This window comes from Eptesicus fuscus, chromosome 7 (genome assembly GCF_027574615.1).
Source record: "Eptesicus fuscus isolate TK198812 chromosome 7, DD_ASM_mEF_20220401, whole genome shotgun sequence".
Classification (NCBI taxonomy): domain Eukaryota; kingdom Metazoa; phylum Chordata; class Mammalia; order Chiroptera; family Vespertilionidae; genus Eptesicus; species Eptesicus fuscus.
The window spans coordinates 84,279,451-84,296,925 of NC_072479.1; the positions used below are offsets into that span (position 1 = coordinate 84,279,451).

Genomic DNA, 17,475 nt, shown 5'->3' on the forward strand with positions numbered 1-17,475 from the left:
GCCGCAGTTTGCCGACCACGGCCCTAGGCGATCTTCCTCTGTATTTTCCTTTCCCCAGTTCTGATCTTGCAAGCCAAGAATCCCCACGATGGCTGCAGGGAAAGGCCAACTGTTTAGGTCACAGATGTGCTTTTAACTTGGTCCCAGGTGAAATTTTCACCTCCCTTGGTATGTAGTGTTGAAGTGAGACATGTCATGCTGGATGGATCCTGCAGGTAGAAAGCAGGTCCTCGGAGGGCGAGATCGTGCCTGATTCACTGTTGAGTCCCTCACGGGTCTGACAGGTGCTTCATGAAGGTTGGCTAAGTTCAATCTGAAACCTGTGAGGTCTGCAGTGTGTGAGCACTGTACCCCTGGTGTCAGCATCGCCCAGGTGTTCTCTCAAAGAACACATGGGAAGGTCTTTGATGTTAAGGGAAATCAATAGGAAATCATTATTGGTAATAAATACCTGGATGGGAAATCAAGACTATACTGGAATTAGCACCTTCTATGTTTTCTTTAAGTGGCTGAAGGTGTCATCCTGTCTTTACATTTTCATAGAGAATATTGCTCTAAATACAGAGAAATCCTTGGGGCCAAAGGAAATTTTCCTCCATAATTCAACCATAAGATTCTTGGACTGGAAAGTAGCCCGAGTTGCACCACCTGGGTCAGGTGGACGGAATGACGTGTCCTCATGATTTCATAACCACATCAAGGGCCCCAGTGAAAACCCAGCCTGTCTCTCCAGCCCTAAACGCAGTGGCTTTCACAGCACGCCGGGTATTTGGCTTCATCTCCCCCTCGCAGATACATCAGTCATCTCAGAGGCTGGTGTGCGGCTGCACACTCCTCAGAGACATCTGTGGCCTGCTGGGACCCAGCTGCACTGCACCATCCACGCCGATTCAGTCCAGACCCTCCCCGGAGGGAGCCGCTAGCCTCCCACAGATGGTCTCTGACCTCATCACAAGCCCGATATTCTGGAAGTTAGAGAGGGGGAGGAGGGGGAGTGTGTGACATGTGAGCTGGCTGGCCACCTCCGTGTGTCTACATATGGTCTGATATGAGGCAGGAACAGAGCAAGAACGAAGAGCCCCGATCAGCTCAAGTCCACGGTCCTGAAACCATAGTCAATCTATTGTGCCCCTCGCCCCCGCTGGTGTCGTTGTCAGTAGGCTGGGGAAGGACTGTGTCTAAAGGCTGGAGAAGAGGCGGGGGTCTGGCAGCCTCACCTGGGACCCGCTGCTGACCATCCCCTACGGACCCTGGGGGAGCTGAGGGAAACGAGAAGGGGGTGCTTTGTAAGGCAGGTCCAATCTTTCGAATGAAAACACACTGTACTCCTCATATTGGATTCTGAACCTGTATTGGAAGAGTGAACTTAGACGGCTAGAAAAGGAAAGCAAATCTAAACAGCTCTCTAAAAATGTTATCATCGAAAGTACGAAGGGGTGGCGCTATCCTCACTTTCCAAGATACAATCGATCTTATTTTGAGGGGAAAAAGAGCCACGGATGGGCCCATTCTGCAGCACAGCTGTGTAAGAAGGACAGAAGGAAACAGCCATGTATCTGAGGGATTTGCTGTCTGCCCAGGCTGGGCAAACACCGGTAGCAACCGAGACTGCACACTCCAGGGTGCTCCCCTCTCCAATGCCCTGTGCTCTATGGGGACCGGGAAACTTAAAAAAAAAAAAAAAAAAGCCTAGAAATCATTAAAAAAAAAAAAAAAGTTAGGTGAGGGCATGGAACTCTGTAGCCTGCCTCTCTGGCCTCTGTAGCCTGCTTGGGGATAAGGGGGTCCCACCTCAGAGCTCTCACTCTGTTTCTGAACCCTCAGGCCTGTGTGCTCTTTGCGGGCTTTCCACCGTGATCCCAGGTGCTGGGGCTTCCAAATAACCCGCGGCCGTCCACCTGGAGCCGAGGCTGTAGAACCCTGAGCTGCGTGGCTCTCACGCTGTGTCTGCAGGATGGACACTCGTTTCCCTGGAGCACAGCCGCCTCTCATGTGTTTGGGGCTCCCTCGGACGGTGGCCAAGTGCAGGGATTGAGGGTCTGATTTAGCGGTGTCGGCCCCAAAGCACCCAGGCCACCAATTCTATTTAGGTGCCAATTGCTACCCAGATTCTCCAAGAGGCTGAACTCCAAGGGGGCGGGAGGGGGTGGGGTGGGGAGAAGGCAGGGAAGGAGAGAGAGCAGGAGAGAGAAAAAGAGACCTCTCCTTTTTCACTTTATCTTTCTTAAAAGCATCCTTTTTCCCCTGCACCCCTCCCCCCCACCCCACCCGCCCCCCAAGATCCAACAGCAACAGGAACAGACCTGATCCATGTGGCGGGGGAAAGAAGAGCTGGACCCTTTTGCAAGTTTTCTCTTTCCTGACGAGCTGGGTTTGCCACTCTTTGTGAGAATTGCAAAAAATATATATATATAATAGATATAATATTTCCATAGGAAAACAAGCTCATGTCTTCCCCTAGGTGACTGATGAAAGTCAAACTGCATGGTCATAAAAAAATAAAAAACAAAAATACCGTGAAACTGACAACAGGTGGAAGGGCGAGGGTGAGGAATTACAGATGGACAGATTCCGAACGAGGGGGGAACGTGAACGCGGGTCCCGGGCTAGTGCCGCCGGCCGGAATTCCAGCCCTGCCTTTGCTGGGTGGTTTGTCTAAGGTGCTCTGGGTCCCTCCTGGTATGCAAGAGCAGTGTCACTCCCGTCGCGGGGCCTCGTCCCCTCCTACTCTCTGCAGCCCCCTGCTCCGCCTCCGGCAGTCCGGGGGCAGCGGCGCCCTGGGCCGCGGCCGCTGAGACGGGGCTGGTGCCTTCAGCATTCATCTTCCTGGTATATCTGTTCATCCAGCTCCTGGGACTCGAGGTGCTCCAGACGGTCTGTCCGGCCGCTCATGATTTCATCTGGGGTTTTCATAAACCTTTGGGAGAGGACATGGAGGAGTTTAGAGATTACATTTTGCTCAAGTTGTCTTCACCCTGAACTTGACACGAAAGAGAAAGGCCCTATCACCTCATATAGCTGGAGAGCTACTGAAGCCAGCTGTTAACGGTAACTTAGCGTCCGTTAGAAAAAGGCGTCCCTTGCCCTGACTGCCTGAAAAATGGTGAAATAACGATAAAAAGAGGCCAGGACGAGGGCAGGTGGACAGCGCCCACTGGAGCTGTGCAGTGCCTCCCACATGACCTTGTGAGGGAACCCTGGTACAGCTCACCCATCTGTGTTCCTTATTTTTAGAGTTACATTTTACAAGGGCCCACGAGAGCTGTAGATCCCCTTCCATACCAAACTGTGAGTCCAGGGAACGGTATTTGAAACTTGATTTTAACTCAAAGGATACAATTAAATGCTGAATGGAAAATTCTGATAATAGGGCCAGTTAGTAGTGGTGCTTTAGAAAATCAGAAAGGCAAAAAAGAAAATCGTTTTCAATGTTAACACAAACACATCCAAAACGTTAGCAACAAATCCTCTTTAGTCTATCTTCCTTAGCAGCCAGGCACAGACTGCAAACCTCATCCTGTTCACTGGGTTCCCTCGGAAAGAACTTCGGTGACGTTTCGGCCACGATTTCATGGTTCTGGGAGGCAACCTAGATGCAAATGCTCTGCCCTACTGTGGGAGTGCCCTTTCCTCAGCCCCACTGTGTGCTGGCACGCCTTTCCCCTCCCCTCTATTCTGGCCTGCACCAGATGAACTGTCTTCACACACACATTTTCTCTCACTCCTCCATGTCCAAAGCCTACGATGGCCACTTATCAAGTCAAGGACCCAGTCTCCGGCCTGCCCACTGGGGCCCTTTGTCATCACACCCAGGAAACTCGATTTCCACTGTAAATCCTCCATCCTTGCCTGGCCAGTCTTCTTCCTTATATAGTCACTAGAGGCCCAATGCATGACGATTCGTGCAAGAATAGGCCTTCCTCCCCCTGGCTGCCAGCACCACCTTCGCTCCGGCCCGAAGCCACCTTTCCGCCTTCACTCCGACCAGAGCCGCCTTCAGCCTCTTGCCTTGTTGCGTCAATTTGCATATTCCCTCCTTATTGGCTGTGGGCGCCGCCATCTTTGTCATGGAGCTATGGTCAATTTGCATATTCCTTCTTTATTAGATAGGATGGCTCATGCCAGCTTCCCAACCTCCAGCTTGGCCTCTATTCGGAACCCTCTCTACCCCTGTCACTGTCTGAGCCCTACTCATCCTTTGAGCTCCGCCTCATCATCCAAGAGCTGCTAATGGGACCCATCTATGCCGAAGCCTTCCTCCCTCCTCTCCCATACTTCCTGTACCGAGTACCCATAATGTGATATGTCACCTGATTATACCCTGGATTTCATACCAAGAAGCCTTCGTTTTGTGGCAAGTGTGGCTTGCAGCACTCATTTTCTCAAAAATGACTAATCTGCCCGCTAATAGCACGATTCTTCCCTTTTCACCTTGTTGAAAATCACTATTGGAAACCTAGGAACCTTCCAGCTACCACTGCTTTTCTTTTCTGCCATATTACGGAGGCAGCACGATCTGTAGCGTCTGGTCTGCAGTCTGTCTTCTACCTTTCCTCTCCTCGCTAACGCTTCCCCCTCAACACCTGAAGTCACTAACGATGCCCTCCAGGCCATGCCCATCAATACGCTATGTATGGCCTTCAAACCACCCTTTTCTCCTTTTGACTGCTTTTCCACATTAGCCTTCTGATATTCCAAGCTAGGCTTGTCACGAAATACTTATTGAAAGCCTCCATGAGGTGTACAACAGAATTATACCAAATGTAATCCTCTACCTCCTAGGAGCCTATGACCTCGTTGTGGGGAGAAGGACTTCACTATTAAAAGTGCAGATCATGCTCTCTAGCCGGTCTGGCTCAATGGATAGAGCTCTGGCCCACGGACTGAAGGGTCCTGGGTTTGATTTCGGTCCAGGGCACGTACCTTGGTTGCAGGTTCCCTGGCCCTGGTTGGGGGGAGGGGGGGCGGTGTGCAGGAGGCAACCAACCGATGTGTCTCTCTCACATGGATGTTTCTCTCTGTCTCTCCCTCTCCCTTCCACTTTCTCCAAAAATCAATGGAAAAATATCCTTGGGTGAGGGTTGACAACAACAACAACAATGCAGATCACGAAGTGGTTTAGGGTCAAGAAATGACAGAATAAGATATCTGAGTGTTTGAGCAGTTGAAGAAGGCCTCGTAAAGGCAGCCAACTGGAGGTGGGCCTCGAGGGTGTACATGTTAAAAAGCAAAACTCAAAGGGGTATATGTTTCTGACAGGGAATTGCATCTGTGTTGCAGGGCGGCTGGCAGAGTATATAATGAGTTTGGGAGGCAGGAGAGTAGACCAGAGGTGGACAGAGAATGTTGAATTACTCTGGGAGTGAATCTGAAGTCTAGCTATCAGTCTCCATTGCTCCGGAAGCAATAATAAGGCTGTTGCCTTTCTCGAATCTTCCACATCTCAAGAGAGTGCCTGTCATTGGATAGACTCCAACCTGGAACCTGCTCGTAAGAAATCTTGGGACATGCGGTGCCTGCAGCACAGAAAGGAGCCAGGGGACCACTCAGCACCACCACTGGCTCAGGCACAGGAGAGTCCCGGGTAACGGCGGTGTCAAGGCCGGCTGCTTCACACAATGGCGATGCCAGTGACGAGAAGCAAGGGGGGAGGGGGAGATTGCTAGCATGTGAAGGTCTGTCTTGAATGTTGCATGTCCAAGACACTAATGTTAAATTTAAATGGACATGTCCTATAAGAAGTCTTTGGAAACTCAGATTTGAAACTTCAGGGAGATTTTAAAGCTGGGTACAAAGATTTAAGAGTCTAACCATTGAGGTGATGATTCAAGCTGTGTAATGGGATCAACTCATTCAGGAAAAAAGCATGTCAAGTGGGAGGAATATAGCCATGGACCAAGTGTAGAAAGAACGGAGGGAAGCGTCAGCACAGCCAGCGAAAGGGGGGCTCTTTTTTACTCCATTTCCTTCGGGGTCCGTCCCCTGAGCGGCCTTTTCCACTTGTTTTTAACATCTCAACTGTTTTTACTGCCCCTTCCTAACACTAAAGCCCGGGTTCTCTGCTCTTTCCAGTGAGCTCACCTGCACACAGACAGGTCATTTTTCACCTGCTTATAAACAACTCCACACCCACGCCTCGAGTCCCACCTCCAAGTCTTTTCTGCCCCACCTGCCAACACGCATGGCCGCAGGCTGCTTGCTGATCCCACGCTCTCCCGACTTTCCCTGGGTCTCACATGGCAGTCACCACCCATGACCACCAGCGTTCTCCTTCTCCTGACTGGTCCCTTAGGTCCCTTCTTCCTCTTCTAACTCCTCTTTTCTTACATGGCACTCGGAATCGCAATCTAAGTGGTGGTTCCCATGGTGGAACTCAGTGTGAGGAATTCTGGGAAGAGGAATGTCTACAGCAAAAGCATTCAGACTTCTGTTACAGTGCATTATAGCAAATATATTGTATCACACGCACACACACACCCCTGAAAAAAATTTCATAAATGAGCGGTCCTTCTGAATTTCATGGGACACATTCTGATATTTTCAACTCTATCCTACACTAATCAATTCTGTTTTATTTCATAAAAAAAAAAAACACACAAAAAGTTATGATGGACTCATTACATCTATTTCACGACCCACTCACAGGTCCCGACTGCAGTTGGACAAACACTGATTCAGGAACCAGCGTACAGGGTTGGGGCCTGGAAGTCCAGGTTCAATTCCTGGTGTTGCCACTGACAGCGCCACTCCGGCTGCTCCCTGACCTACACCGGATGCTAATGGCAGGTGATACTATTGGATCATGGCATTGTTTTACAGGGGAGCCAGACTGTGTTCACTTAGTCTTGGTTTAACTATAGGACCGACATGAATTAAAAAAAAACAAACCTGATTTTTTCTTAAATTCTAACAAACCAGCACCTGGTTTCCGACTCGTAGCCCCGGTGGCTTTGAGTGTCGGATAGGCAGGTAGAGATCTTAACAGGCTCCCTCCTCCCTCTTATTTAAAGAAAGCAATATCCTCCCCAAAGAAGGAAAGGAGAAAAAGGAAGTGCTACCTGAACAAAAGCCTTTGTCCGGGCTCCTTCCTGATAATGTTTAGTTTGTAGTAGTGGCGCAGGGCTCTGGACATTTTCTCATAGGTCATGTTTGTTCTGTTCTGTTTGTTCAAAGGAGGAAGAGAGAAAAAAAAAAGCACAAAGACACAATGAAATGAACCTCAGAAAAGGCGCTGGGGGAGCTGTTAAAATAAAAGTTCTTCAGCGGCTCCCGTGGCCCTGGAGATGGGGAAGGTACCTGCTCATCGCGGCCACCCAGGCCCACTGGTTCCCACCCCTCCGCTTTTACCTCCGCAGCCGCCCAGACTTCTCCCAGTGAATCACCCCTTGTCAGAAGTCCCGGAGGGGGAGGGAGTGCTGGCCAATGCGGCACAGCCCTCGGCAGCCTCCCTTACTTCCTTTCCCAAGCCTGCGCTCTGCTGTGCCCCAGGAATTTCCTGCAGGGTCCCACTATCTGTGGGCCATCCTTCACCTTCTGACCCACAGAGAAGTGCTTTCTTCTTTTTTGTTGCAGTGACCTTTCTCAAACTGTGTTTCTGGTTTGTCACTTTAAGGAAGAGATATTTTGTTGCTTAAAATTCCTGTTGTGGAAGCAAGAATACAGAGGTTCACAGCGCTGGGACTAGGGCACCATGTGGGAGGGGCAGAGGGATTTTTCCCAGCGACTCGCGCATGGAAGTGTCTGGCAGTGGGCGCTGCCGTGTGCGGTCATGGCTGGCACAGGTCCTCCAAGGCTGCAGCCAGGGCAGAGCTCGCTGGGCTGGGCCCCCTTGCCCCCTCTCACTTGGCTGAGCTGGCACTGTGCCACGATGCCACCCACTTGTCTGTGGTCAGACCTGGATCTTGGTTACTTGATTTTTTTAAAAGTAGGAATACAGATTTACTTATTTAGGTTTTTGTTGGAGTTTTTTTTTTTGGGGGGGGGGGGGTTGGAGGAGGTGCTCTTTGCTCTATTTACTTTATTTTGTTGTGGTAAGAATGCTTAACATGAGATCTACCCTTTTAACAAATTTTTAGTGCATAATGCACTGGTGTTAACGTGTTGTACAGCAGATGCCTGGAAGTTACTCAATTTACTTAAAGGAAACTTCATGCCCATTGACTAGTGACTCCTCATTTTCCCCTCCCCCAACCCCTGGCCACACCATTCCATTCTTTGATTCAATGAACTGTTTATTTTAGGCACTTCATAGAAGTGGGATCAGGCAGTATTTGTCTTTCTCTGACTTGCACTTATTACACTTAGCATAATGTCCTCAAGGTCTGTCCGTGTGGCCGCATACGGAAGAACTTCCCTCTTTTTTAAGGCTGAATGATCTTCTCTTGCACGCACAGACCACAGTTCCTTCATCCACTCATTCATGGATGTACATTTGGGTTGTTTTACCTGCTTGTTACGTCTACGCACTTGAACAGTTTTCCTAACTCTAGAAGGCTTTATCTTTTAGATTCCACCCCCTCTTCCTAGTGTGGGAACTTGAGGGGCAGTCCTACTTCTTGCCCTGTCTGCTTTGAAAGGGGGATGTCTTAGAGCCAGAATGTCAGTATTTTCCGTGGGAAAGGGGCTTTCGGGAACATGGGAGTTTCTGACTGAGCGGAACAGAAGCCACGCTTCAGAAGGCTCCCTCGTGCGTCAGAGCCCCACGCGCTTCCCCGTTACCGGTTCCTAATGACACAGGTGACAGGGCCAGGTCAAGGGGGCGGGGGAGGGTTTCTCAGCCCTCGGCCCGGAGGCCAGGATATGCTGAGCTCACTGGCACCTGGCCCGCGCCACACCGGAAAGGGGCATCTTTAATGATCTCCTTCCCTTTGCGACCGTCTCATTGTTTGCCCAGTAAGGAAGAAACGAAGCAATTACGGGCAGCCTTAGGAAGCAGAAGACAGACAATTATCCCCCAACCCCGGGAGAAAGGCTTTGTTTTGGCGCCAGTTTGCAGAGCAGATATCTGGTGCCCTTTTACCTTATGGTTTCCCCACAGTCGAGCCAGTCCGTTGGGATCCACTATCCGGAATATTTTGGATTCTTTGTCCTCCCATCGGATGAAGTTTTCGTACCGGCTGTCAGAAAGCAACTGATAGACGTAATCCCAAAGCAGTCTACAGTCTGCCGAGGAAAAGGGCAAGAAAACGCTGTTGAAAATGTTTCTTGTCGAGACCAAGAACGAGAATCAGAAAATAGTCGAGAAACTACTTTGGCCTACTTTGGATGGACGGCCTAACCTTGCATCTGACAGGGAGACCTGTGCCTCGAGGGACATGGGGATGGTGTTGGAGAGGGTGACCTCTGTCCTGTGCGGCCTGAGACCATCCACTCCAACTGCCTCCTTCCAAGAGGGGGACACAGTGGCCGGGAGGGGAGAGAGGAAGCGACTTGTCCACCGCCATGACCCATGACCTGAATTTGAGCAGAGCCCACAGGAGAGAGAGAACCAGCTCGAACTGCAAATGCATTGGCCCTGGAAGTGCAATGAAAAGCGGGCAATGCAGGGTGGCAGGCAGGAGGCGAGTCCCGATGTTCCCGAGAGAGCGGGTGGCATCAGTGGTGGTGCTAAGATGACTTTCGTGTTGGAGGGTGATACTGAATGGATAGAGACAAGAAGATTGGGGTCGGCTAAAAAATGGCAGAAAAAGAAGCGTGCTACGTGAAAGGCTGTGGGGAAGGAAAAGACCATGGGACTCAGTGACTGTGGCCGTGGGAACTGTGACCAGCATGCTTCTTCTTCTTTTTTTTTTAAGAATACAGATATTCTCACTATAGCACACTTTGGAGGTCTTTAAAACTGCTTTATTATGAGGGGAGCAGGGTAGAAAGAAACCCAGTACAAAAAATCCCTTTCTCTACTTTACAGCAGGTGCTCCATCACTGGGTTGGGCAACCAAGATTTATTAAGTGAATTCGTGCAGGCCGGGCCCTGAGCGAGGCTTCTAGCTGGGGGTTGGCAAATTCAAAGAGAAGATGCATACAGCGTGCCTTTCCTTTGTTCTGGTGCTCTCTGGGTTTGTGCCATCATGGGATGTGGTTTGCCCTCTAGCAGAGCCTTGACGGGTGGGTGGGGGCCGACTGGTACTGTCTAGGTCTACTTCATGTTGGCCTGGCCTCCAGATGAGAATAAGAGACCCAACTTCCAGGGGCTCACTGTGGACCGGGAGCTGTGCTAGGCACTCGCCAGCATGATGGTAATAAAGGATGAGCCGCAGGATGCCGCGTATGTACTCGGCACTCTTCACACGTTATTTCTAACCCTCACCCCAAGGTCCTGGGACTTGAAACCTGAGGCCCCTGCACTACAATGCGCTGACTCCCTCCTGCTGGGCGCGGCCTGGGAGACCTGGAGGGAGTGTCTGGGTTAGACCTGGAGTAGCTTAGAGCCAGCACGTCACCTCCCAGAGCAATCAACACACCCTTCTCTGGAGTGTACCTACAAGAGGAGTTGAGTCAGGTCCCCTTGAGTGAGTTTCTTGGAACTCCCCAAGGTTCGGTTGCCTCATTTATGAAACGGGACTAACAGCCCTTATTTTACAGCAGTCATTTTCCACCTTTTTCATCTAGGGGCACAACATACACCATTACTAAAATTCCGCGGCACACCAAAAAAATGCATTTTTTGAAATCTGACAAAAAACTAGGTATAATTTTGACTCATTCACACTGAAGGGCTATTGTTGTATTGGCTGTTATCATTTTTTTAATTTGACAATCTAAGGGAAAAGAGGTCGGTGCCCTGACTAAGTAGTCAGGTAGGTATGTATTACCTGCTTTAAACATTCTCGTGACACACCGGTTGAAATCGCTGCTTTACAGGATTACCGGGTGAGTGGTAATGTGAGTGAAGAGAAAGTAATGAAAGGAACAACGGTATTTTCCGATGCTATTTGCAGGCGCTGTGCTGTGTACTCTGTGAGCAGGGCTGCATCTGGTCCCTGCGACACCGGATGCGGTATTTTATGGACAAGGAAGCTGGGGTGCAGCTCTGGAGGGACACAAAATTCTAGGTTCCACGTGACTTGGAGGCCTGTGCTGTGCCACACTGCCCAATGTGGCTTCTATCCTCAGAGAAGCTGGTGAACAGGTGTATGTTTGTAAAAATTTAGGACTTCCCAGAGCAAGGTTTGACTCTGTTTAGTGCACCTTTTATGAAATCCAGGGTTTTCTCTGAACAGAAGGAAGTGGCATAAAATATGGCATTTTCTGGGAGGCTTAATTTTTCTAGGAATTACCATGAAACGTAAAATGATCATAAATCATTGCCCTGGCGGGTGTGGCTCAGTTGGCTGGAGTGTCTGTCGTACCATACACCAATGGAGGCAACTGATTGATGTTTCTCTTGTATCTCTCTTACATCGATGTGTTTCTCTCTCTCCCTCTCTAAAATAAAAAAAAAGTAACTGGCATTAAAAAAAAATAACCATAAATCTTTAGTGTCTCTTACTATATTCTTTTTCTCCCAATTACCTGCATGTAAAAGTTAATGTGACGTGTTTCACTGTGTTTTGGAAAAGCACAAATGGTGTTCTTAAACCAATGACACCAGGTTTCTGGAGCCTGAACCCCATTCTAACGAAGCTGGCCAGCCTCTTCGAACTCCACGCCTCCCTACAGCTGCGCTCTTACTGCCAGAGGGTGGGCTGAGGTGGGGGGGACAGGGCAGGGGGATGGACCCTAGTGTCGTAAGTACCTAGAGAAGCCAGTGTCACGCCATTGCAGACGGAGAATAATCAAGCTGTAGTAACATGACTACTCTAGTTTCTAGGCAAAGCAGCAGTATGGGCAAAGTGTCTTATCCCTCCCCGCTGCCCCTCCCCTGCCACCTCCCCGTCTTACAACAATTTTACTGCAAATAGGAAACCGAGAACTGAGCTGGGTTTAATGGACCAGTTGTCCTGCCATCCAATGGCAGATACATTTTAGTTTCCCACCATCTCTTCCAACTGGAAAACATCTGACAAAACCAAATATTATCACATAAAATGCAGGTAAATAGGAGGAACAAGGTGGTGGTGTGGGGGGTGTTGTGTGTAACTTTGCTGTTTCCTACAGGGTTACAATCATTTTTACTGCAAGGAGGCTTGATGACACTTTTGGATTTGTCTGATTTTGGCGTGTGATTCTGTAGAGCAGTGGTTCTCAACCTTTCTAATGCCGCGACCCTCTGATACAGTTCCTCATGTGGTGGTGACCCCCAACCATAAAATTATTTTTGTTGCTACTTCATAACTGTAATTTTGCTACTGTTATGAATCGTAATGTAAATATCTGTGTTTTCCGATGGTCTTAGGCGACCCTGCTAGTGGTTCTCAACCTGTGGGTCGCGACACACAGATATTTACATTATGATTCATAACAGTAGCAAAATTACAGTTATGAAGTAGCAATGAAAATAATTTTATGGTTGGGGGTCACCACAACATGAGGAACTGTATTAAAGGGTTGCGGCATTAGAAAGGTTGAGAACCACTGCTCTAGAGTGTTCATATGATAATCTATATGAAATTCATATGAAAATCTATAATAATAAAAGCATAATATGCAAATCAACCGAACGGCCAAACAGCGGAATGACCCTCCGGATGAACTTCCAGACAACCTTCTGGACAAAGCCGGGGCTGCAAGGACGAAGGCAGCCGGGGCTTTGAAGGCCTACTCTTGCACGAATTTTGTGCATCAGGCCTCTAGTGTACTAATAAAAAACTCTCTGGTTGTCTTATGTAGTTGGATATGGAGAACGTTTGCCCTTCTGAGGGTGAGCAGTTCATCAGCAGCCCTCCCGGCCGCAGGCTTCCTGGAGCTATGACTTCAAGAGCCTGGTTCTCCTCTCAGCCCCATCTGCACAAAGATGTTCACGTGTATGGTTTCTGTTGCTTCTCTTTTACTGTCTTGGCACCCCCATTTTCTCATAAACCAGTAAATGTGAACCAGACCACTTCTTCAAGCACGGGCTTACCCAGGACTGGGCACCATGCTGGTTTTTCATCCAACTGCGACCTTTATGCAAACCATTTACTAAGAAGAGATCTGGAGGGTTATCTGCCCTTTGGTTGGTAAAAATGAAGGGTGAGCTTACCAGAGCACACATGTCACCTGTAAGATTCTAAACCACGTGTACCTTGCAAGCTTTTCCCTTTCATAAATGTGAAAATAACCCCAAACAAGCTACCATTTAATCATTTTAAATGGCATTTAATCCAGCAAAGCCAACTTCAGTTGAGTAATAAAAATATGTTGACATTCAAGACATATTGAATTACTCAGTCACTAATGGAGGAAGCAACAGGAATTTTGTAGCGTAAAGCAGTTGTTTCAAGCTCGGAGTACAAGTGGCTTTTATAACACTATTGATTGTTTTGTTTCTTTAGTTAAAAATTATGCCAGATGATAAAAATAACTGCCTGCCCACGCAAGTTTTTTTCTTCTATTTTTTTTTTTTTTTTACAATTGAAGTTCAAGCCATATGAGTTTTTAAGATTTCAATGACATAAAAGGCAGATCCTTCTTACTTCCCTGGGTCCTTTGGAGATTCTTACCATCCCTGCCCCCCCCCCTGCAATTTTTCACGTGTCCATGTCTGCACAGACACAATGTTCTTTTTCTCTTTCTAAACTGAGGAATCACAGATACGCCACAGTATGGTATTAGTTTCAGGGGTACAACGCTACATAATGACTGGACATTTTTATCTGTGGGGAGATGATCACCACAGTAAGTCTAGTTACCAGCTGTCACCAGACAATGTTACACAGTTTTGTTGTGGTGATGAGAACTTTTAAGATTTACTCTTTGGAGAACTACCAAATATGCATGACAGTATTCCTGACTATAGTACCACGCTGTACATGACACCCCCATGCCTTACTTGTTTTATAAGTTTGTACCTTTTCACATCCTTCATTCATTTTGCCCGTCTCCAACCCCCTCCCTCTGGTAAACGTCATTGTATTCTTTGAGATACAGTGTTCTTTGATCATCAAGGAAATAAAACTCATCAAACTCTATAAACAAAAGTCCATCCCGTTAGAAAGCACTTGGACATGCTTATAAAAAACAGTTGGATCACAAGGTAGTCATTAATTTCAAGGGCATTTCTCCTAAACAAAAGGGCCTTCTCCATCAAGACATGTGGAAATGTTAAACAACTGTCCACTATGTGGACTGTCTCCTCCACCCGAGGAAGTTTATGAAAGGGTTTAGCGCAAGCAAAATGCCATCATGGAGAACCATTTTCTAATTGCAGAAGGAGAGTGCTCGCTCTTTCCTGCTGCGCGAGGTACCCTGGGTGTCTGCAGCTAAAAGACAATGTAAAAAAATCCCTTTCTGTGGTTGGGAAGAAATATTTTCACTCCCACGTCTGTCTCTTACCAGAAACTCACTGTATAAGTTCACTGAGCAGAGACTGTAAAAAGGATGGGCAGCTCTCACATAGCCAACATGGTTTCCAATGGAAAAAAACAACCCTGCTAGACAAAGCTGATGTTTATAAAACCTGAGTGGGACGTCAAGTTGGACAAAGGGGATTGTTTAATGATGGTGGTTAATTAAAATTTCGAGAAAGCTTCTAAGAGAGCAATTTGATGTAGTTTTCATGGCCTCAGTGGAATTTTAAATGAAGGTCTGGAAAATGGAGTTCTGTGGGTATAATCTCCAACAAGAAGAGGCCAAGTGTCCCTGTTTAATTTCTTTAAATTTATTATGAAAAAATAGTAACATTTATTTCAGATTCAGCAACAAAACGGGTAAGCAACATGCAAAAAAAATTGCTGCCTGGGCCAGTGTGTTCAGTGGTTAGAGCATCAGCCGGCGCATGGGAGGGTCGCAGGTTCGATTCCCGGTCAAGTGAATGTACCTGGGTTGCAAGTTCAATCCCTGGACCTGGTTGGAGTGCATGCAGGAGGCAACCAATCGATGTGTTTCTCTCACATCGATGTTTCCCTCTCGCCCCTTCCCGCCTCCCTTCCACTCTAAAATCAATGGAAAAAAATGCCCTCAGGTGAGGACCAACAAAACAAAACAAAACAAAACAAAATAATTGCTACTCTGCATTATAAAAGTAACCAGAGTTTCTAAACTCTTGTTCCCTATGGAGTATCTGGCGATGTTCTGAGACCACTGTGGTTGCTTCACTGGGGTGGAGAATGCTACTAGCATCTAGTGGGTTCAGGTCAGGGTGCCACTAAATATCTTATAATGCACAGCACAAGCCCCAGATCAAAGGATTATTTGGCCCAAATATCAAGAGTGGCAAACTCGAGAAACCCTGCTTATAGACACACAGAGCTTACCACAGGCAGGGGGCGACCTGCAGCTCAGGGTCCCCTGCCTCCTCTCTCCTAGCTAAGCCATTACCTAGACGCAGAAAGTTGATCAATCCAGTGCAGGCAACCCTGTGCGGATACGCAGAGGTGCTCTTACAATGGGTAATTGCTTGCGCTCTGCTGTGGCTTAGGAAAACAGAAACCATATGTGAGCAGGGGCAAGCTGGGGGAAGGAGGAGCTGAGGCACCGAAGACAGAGCCAGGCTTCCTGGCTTCATGGGGCAGAGGGACCGCAGCTACAGACCAGGCGGGACCTTCACACCGCTGGCTGCCCAAGGCGGGAAATGCTGGTGTCTGCAGCTCAGGCCTCACAGCTGAGCTGGAGCCACAGCTGGACACGAGCACCGCCCAGCCCTGCTTTGCTCAGGGGAGGGACAGCCGGGGATTCCCACCCAGGGACTGCGGGGAGGTAGGGACACCGTCTTACAGAAAGGCATACCCTCAACCAAACTGGAATTTCCAGTCTCCCCCAGCCCTCTATTATTCTCACGCAGCCACTGTGCCGTGACTGTGACTGTCTATCCTTTTAAGAAGTCATTCTGAAGCCTCCTTCTCTTTCAGGTGCTCTGATTTCTCAGTGGTTCCCAGTGAAAATTAAGTGCTGACTCAGCCAGAGTGTGAGGGGCCAGCGCCCCCCCCCCCCAGTCCTGCTGAGGTGAAGGGTACCCCCCTCCCCCAGAGCTCTCATCCATCTCCTCCAAACAGGGACAGCGGCAGAGCCCCAGAGGAGGCCAGAGGGAGTGCAGGAGGTAGTCTCCAAGGAAATGAGGAAACCAGGCGCCTCGAAGGAGGACAGCATCACGCAAAACCAACGCCCCAGACAGGTCAGTGCCCCGTGCCAGCTCTGGTGGGCAGCGGTGAACACTTAGTGATGAACCTACTTGTGCCAGACACTTACCTGTTGTCTCCTTAGAACTCTAAAGTGCCAGGAGTGGGCATTCACATTCTTACTATGGAAAAGGCAGCTAGGCCTCAGGGACATTAAGCATCTTTGCTTGGGAGGCCAGGACTAGGGTTCCATCCCCCTGACTCCAGAATCCACGCTGTCCCACAGGCCCACACTGCGCCCACACACCAGGCTGGCTGCGGATCAGGACCTGGGCCAGAACCCCCGGGGTCGGGGCTGCAGGGGTCTGCTGAGGGCGCTCTGGCTGCGAGAGTGTGGGGGGACGTGGTGCTTTCAGCTGCTAAAGTTCTGAGCCCCTCTGGCTCATGGAGATGTACCACAGGCCACCCTTTCTTTCCTCTAAACACATCTACACGTGCGAGGGTGCGAGCAAAGGCATACACACACCTGCACACCCACACCTTACTGCAAAGACCTGCCATCACTTCCGTCCTAATCCCTTGACACTTCACTTTTATGATGCCCCTTTTTCCCTCTTCGAGGCTGCTCCCGAGGCTCATCCTATCTAATAAAAGGGTAATATGCAAATTGACCATCACTCCAACAAACAAGATGGCCACCCCCATGTGGTCAAAGATGGCCGCCCCCATGTGGTCAAAGATGGCTGCCCCCATGTGGACACAAGATGGCCACCACAAGATGGCCCTCAGGGGATGGCAGTTGTGGGCGATTAGATATGCAGAGGAGGGCAGTTAGGGGTGACCAGGCCTGCAGGAGAGGGCAATTGTGTGTGATCAGGCCTGTAAGGGAGGTCAATTAGGGGTGACCAGGCCCGCAGAGGAGGGCAGTTGGGGGTGACCAGGCTGGCAGGGGAGCAATTAGGTGTCGATCAGGCTGGCATGGGAGTGGTTAAGGGGTGATCAGGCTGGCAGGCAGAAGCGCTTAGGGGCAATCAGGCAGGCAGGCAGGTGAGCGGTTGGGAGCCAGCAGTCCTGGATTGTGAGAGGGCAGTCGGACATCCCTTCAGGGGTCCCAGATTGGAGACAGTGCAGTCTGGGCTGAGGGACACCTCCAACCCCCTGTGCATGAATTTCATGCAACAGGCCTCTAGTTGGTAATAGAAAAGTCCATGAGCCTCATGTGAAACAATTTCGCCAGCACTAAGTACTGCTGGGGAGGAAGCCAGAGGAAAGAGCGAGGAGGGACTTCCCCTTGAAGCCCGCCGAGGATGAGCCTCAACGGCTTCCCCTGGGTCTCAGGCTC

At 49.2% G+C, this 17,475-nt stretch overlaps 1 protein-coding gene across 1 annotated transcript in view; it reads right to left on the minus strand.

Annotated features, from left to right (window-relative positions):
• Positions 1 to 2,294: 2,294 nt before the first annotated feature.
• Positions 2,295 to 17,475, minus strand: part of ETV6 (ETS variant transcription factor 6) — a 218,492-nt gene continuing 203,311 nt past the window's right edge. Inside the window, exons 6-8 of the mRNA XM_008140416.3 lie at positions 9,020 to 9,162; positions 7,059 to 7,159; positions 2,295 to 2,917 (exon numbers count right to left, since the gene is read on the minus strand). Coding sequence (XP_008138638.1) covers positions 2,812 to 2,917; positions 7,059 to 7,159; positions 9,020 to 9,162 — 350 coding nt within the window. The 3' untranslated portion in view covers positions 2,295 to 2,811. The remainder of the gene's footprint in view (positions 2,918 to 7,058; positions 7,160 to 9,019; positions 9,163 to 17,475) is intronic.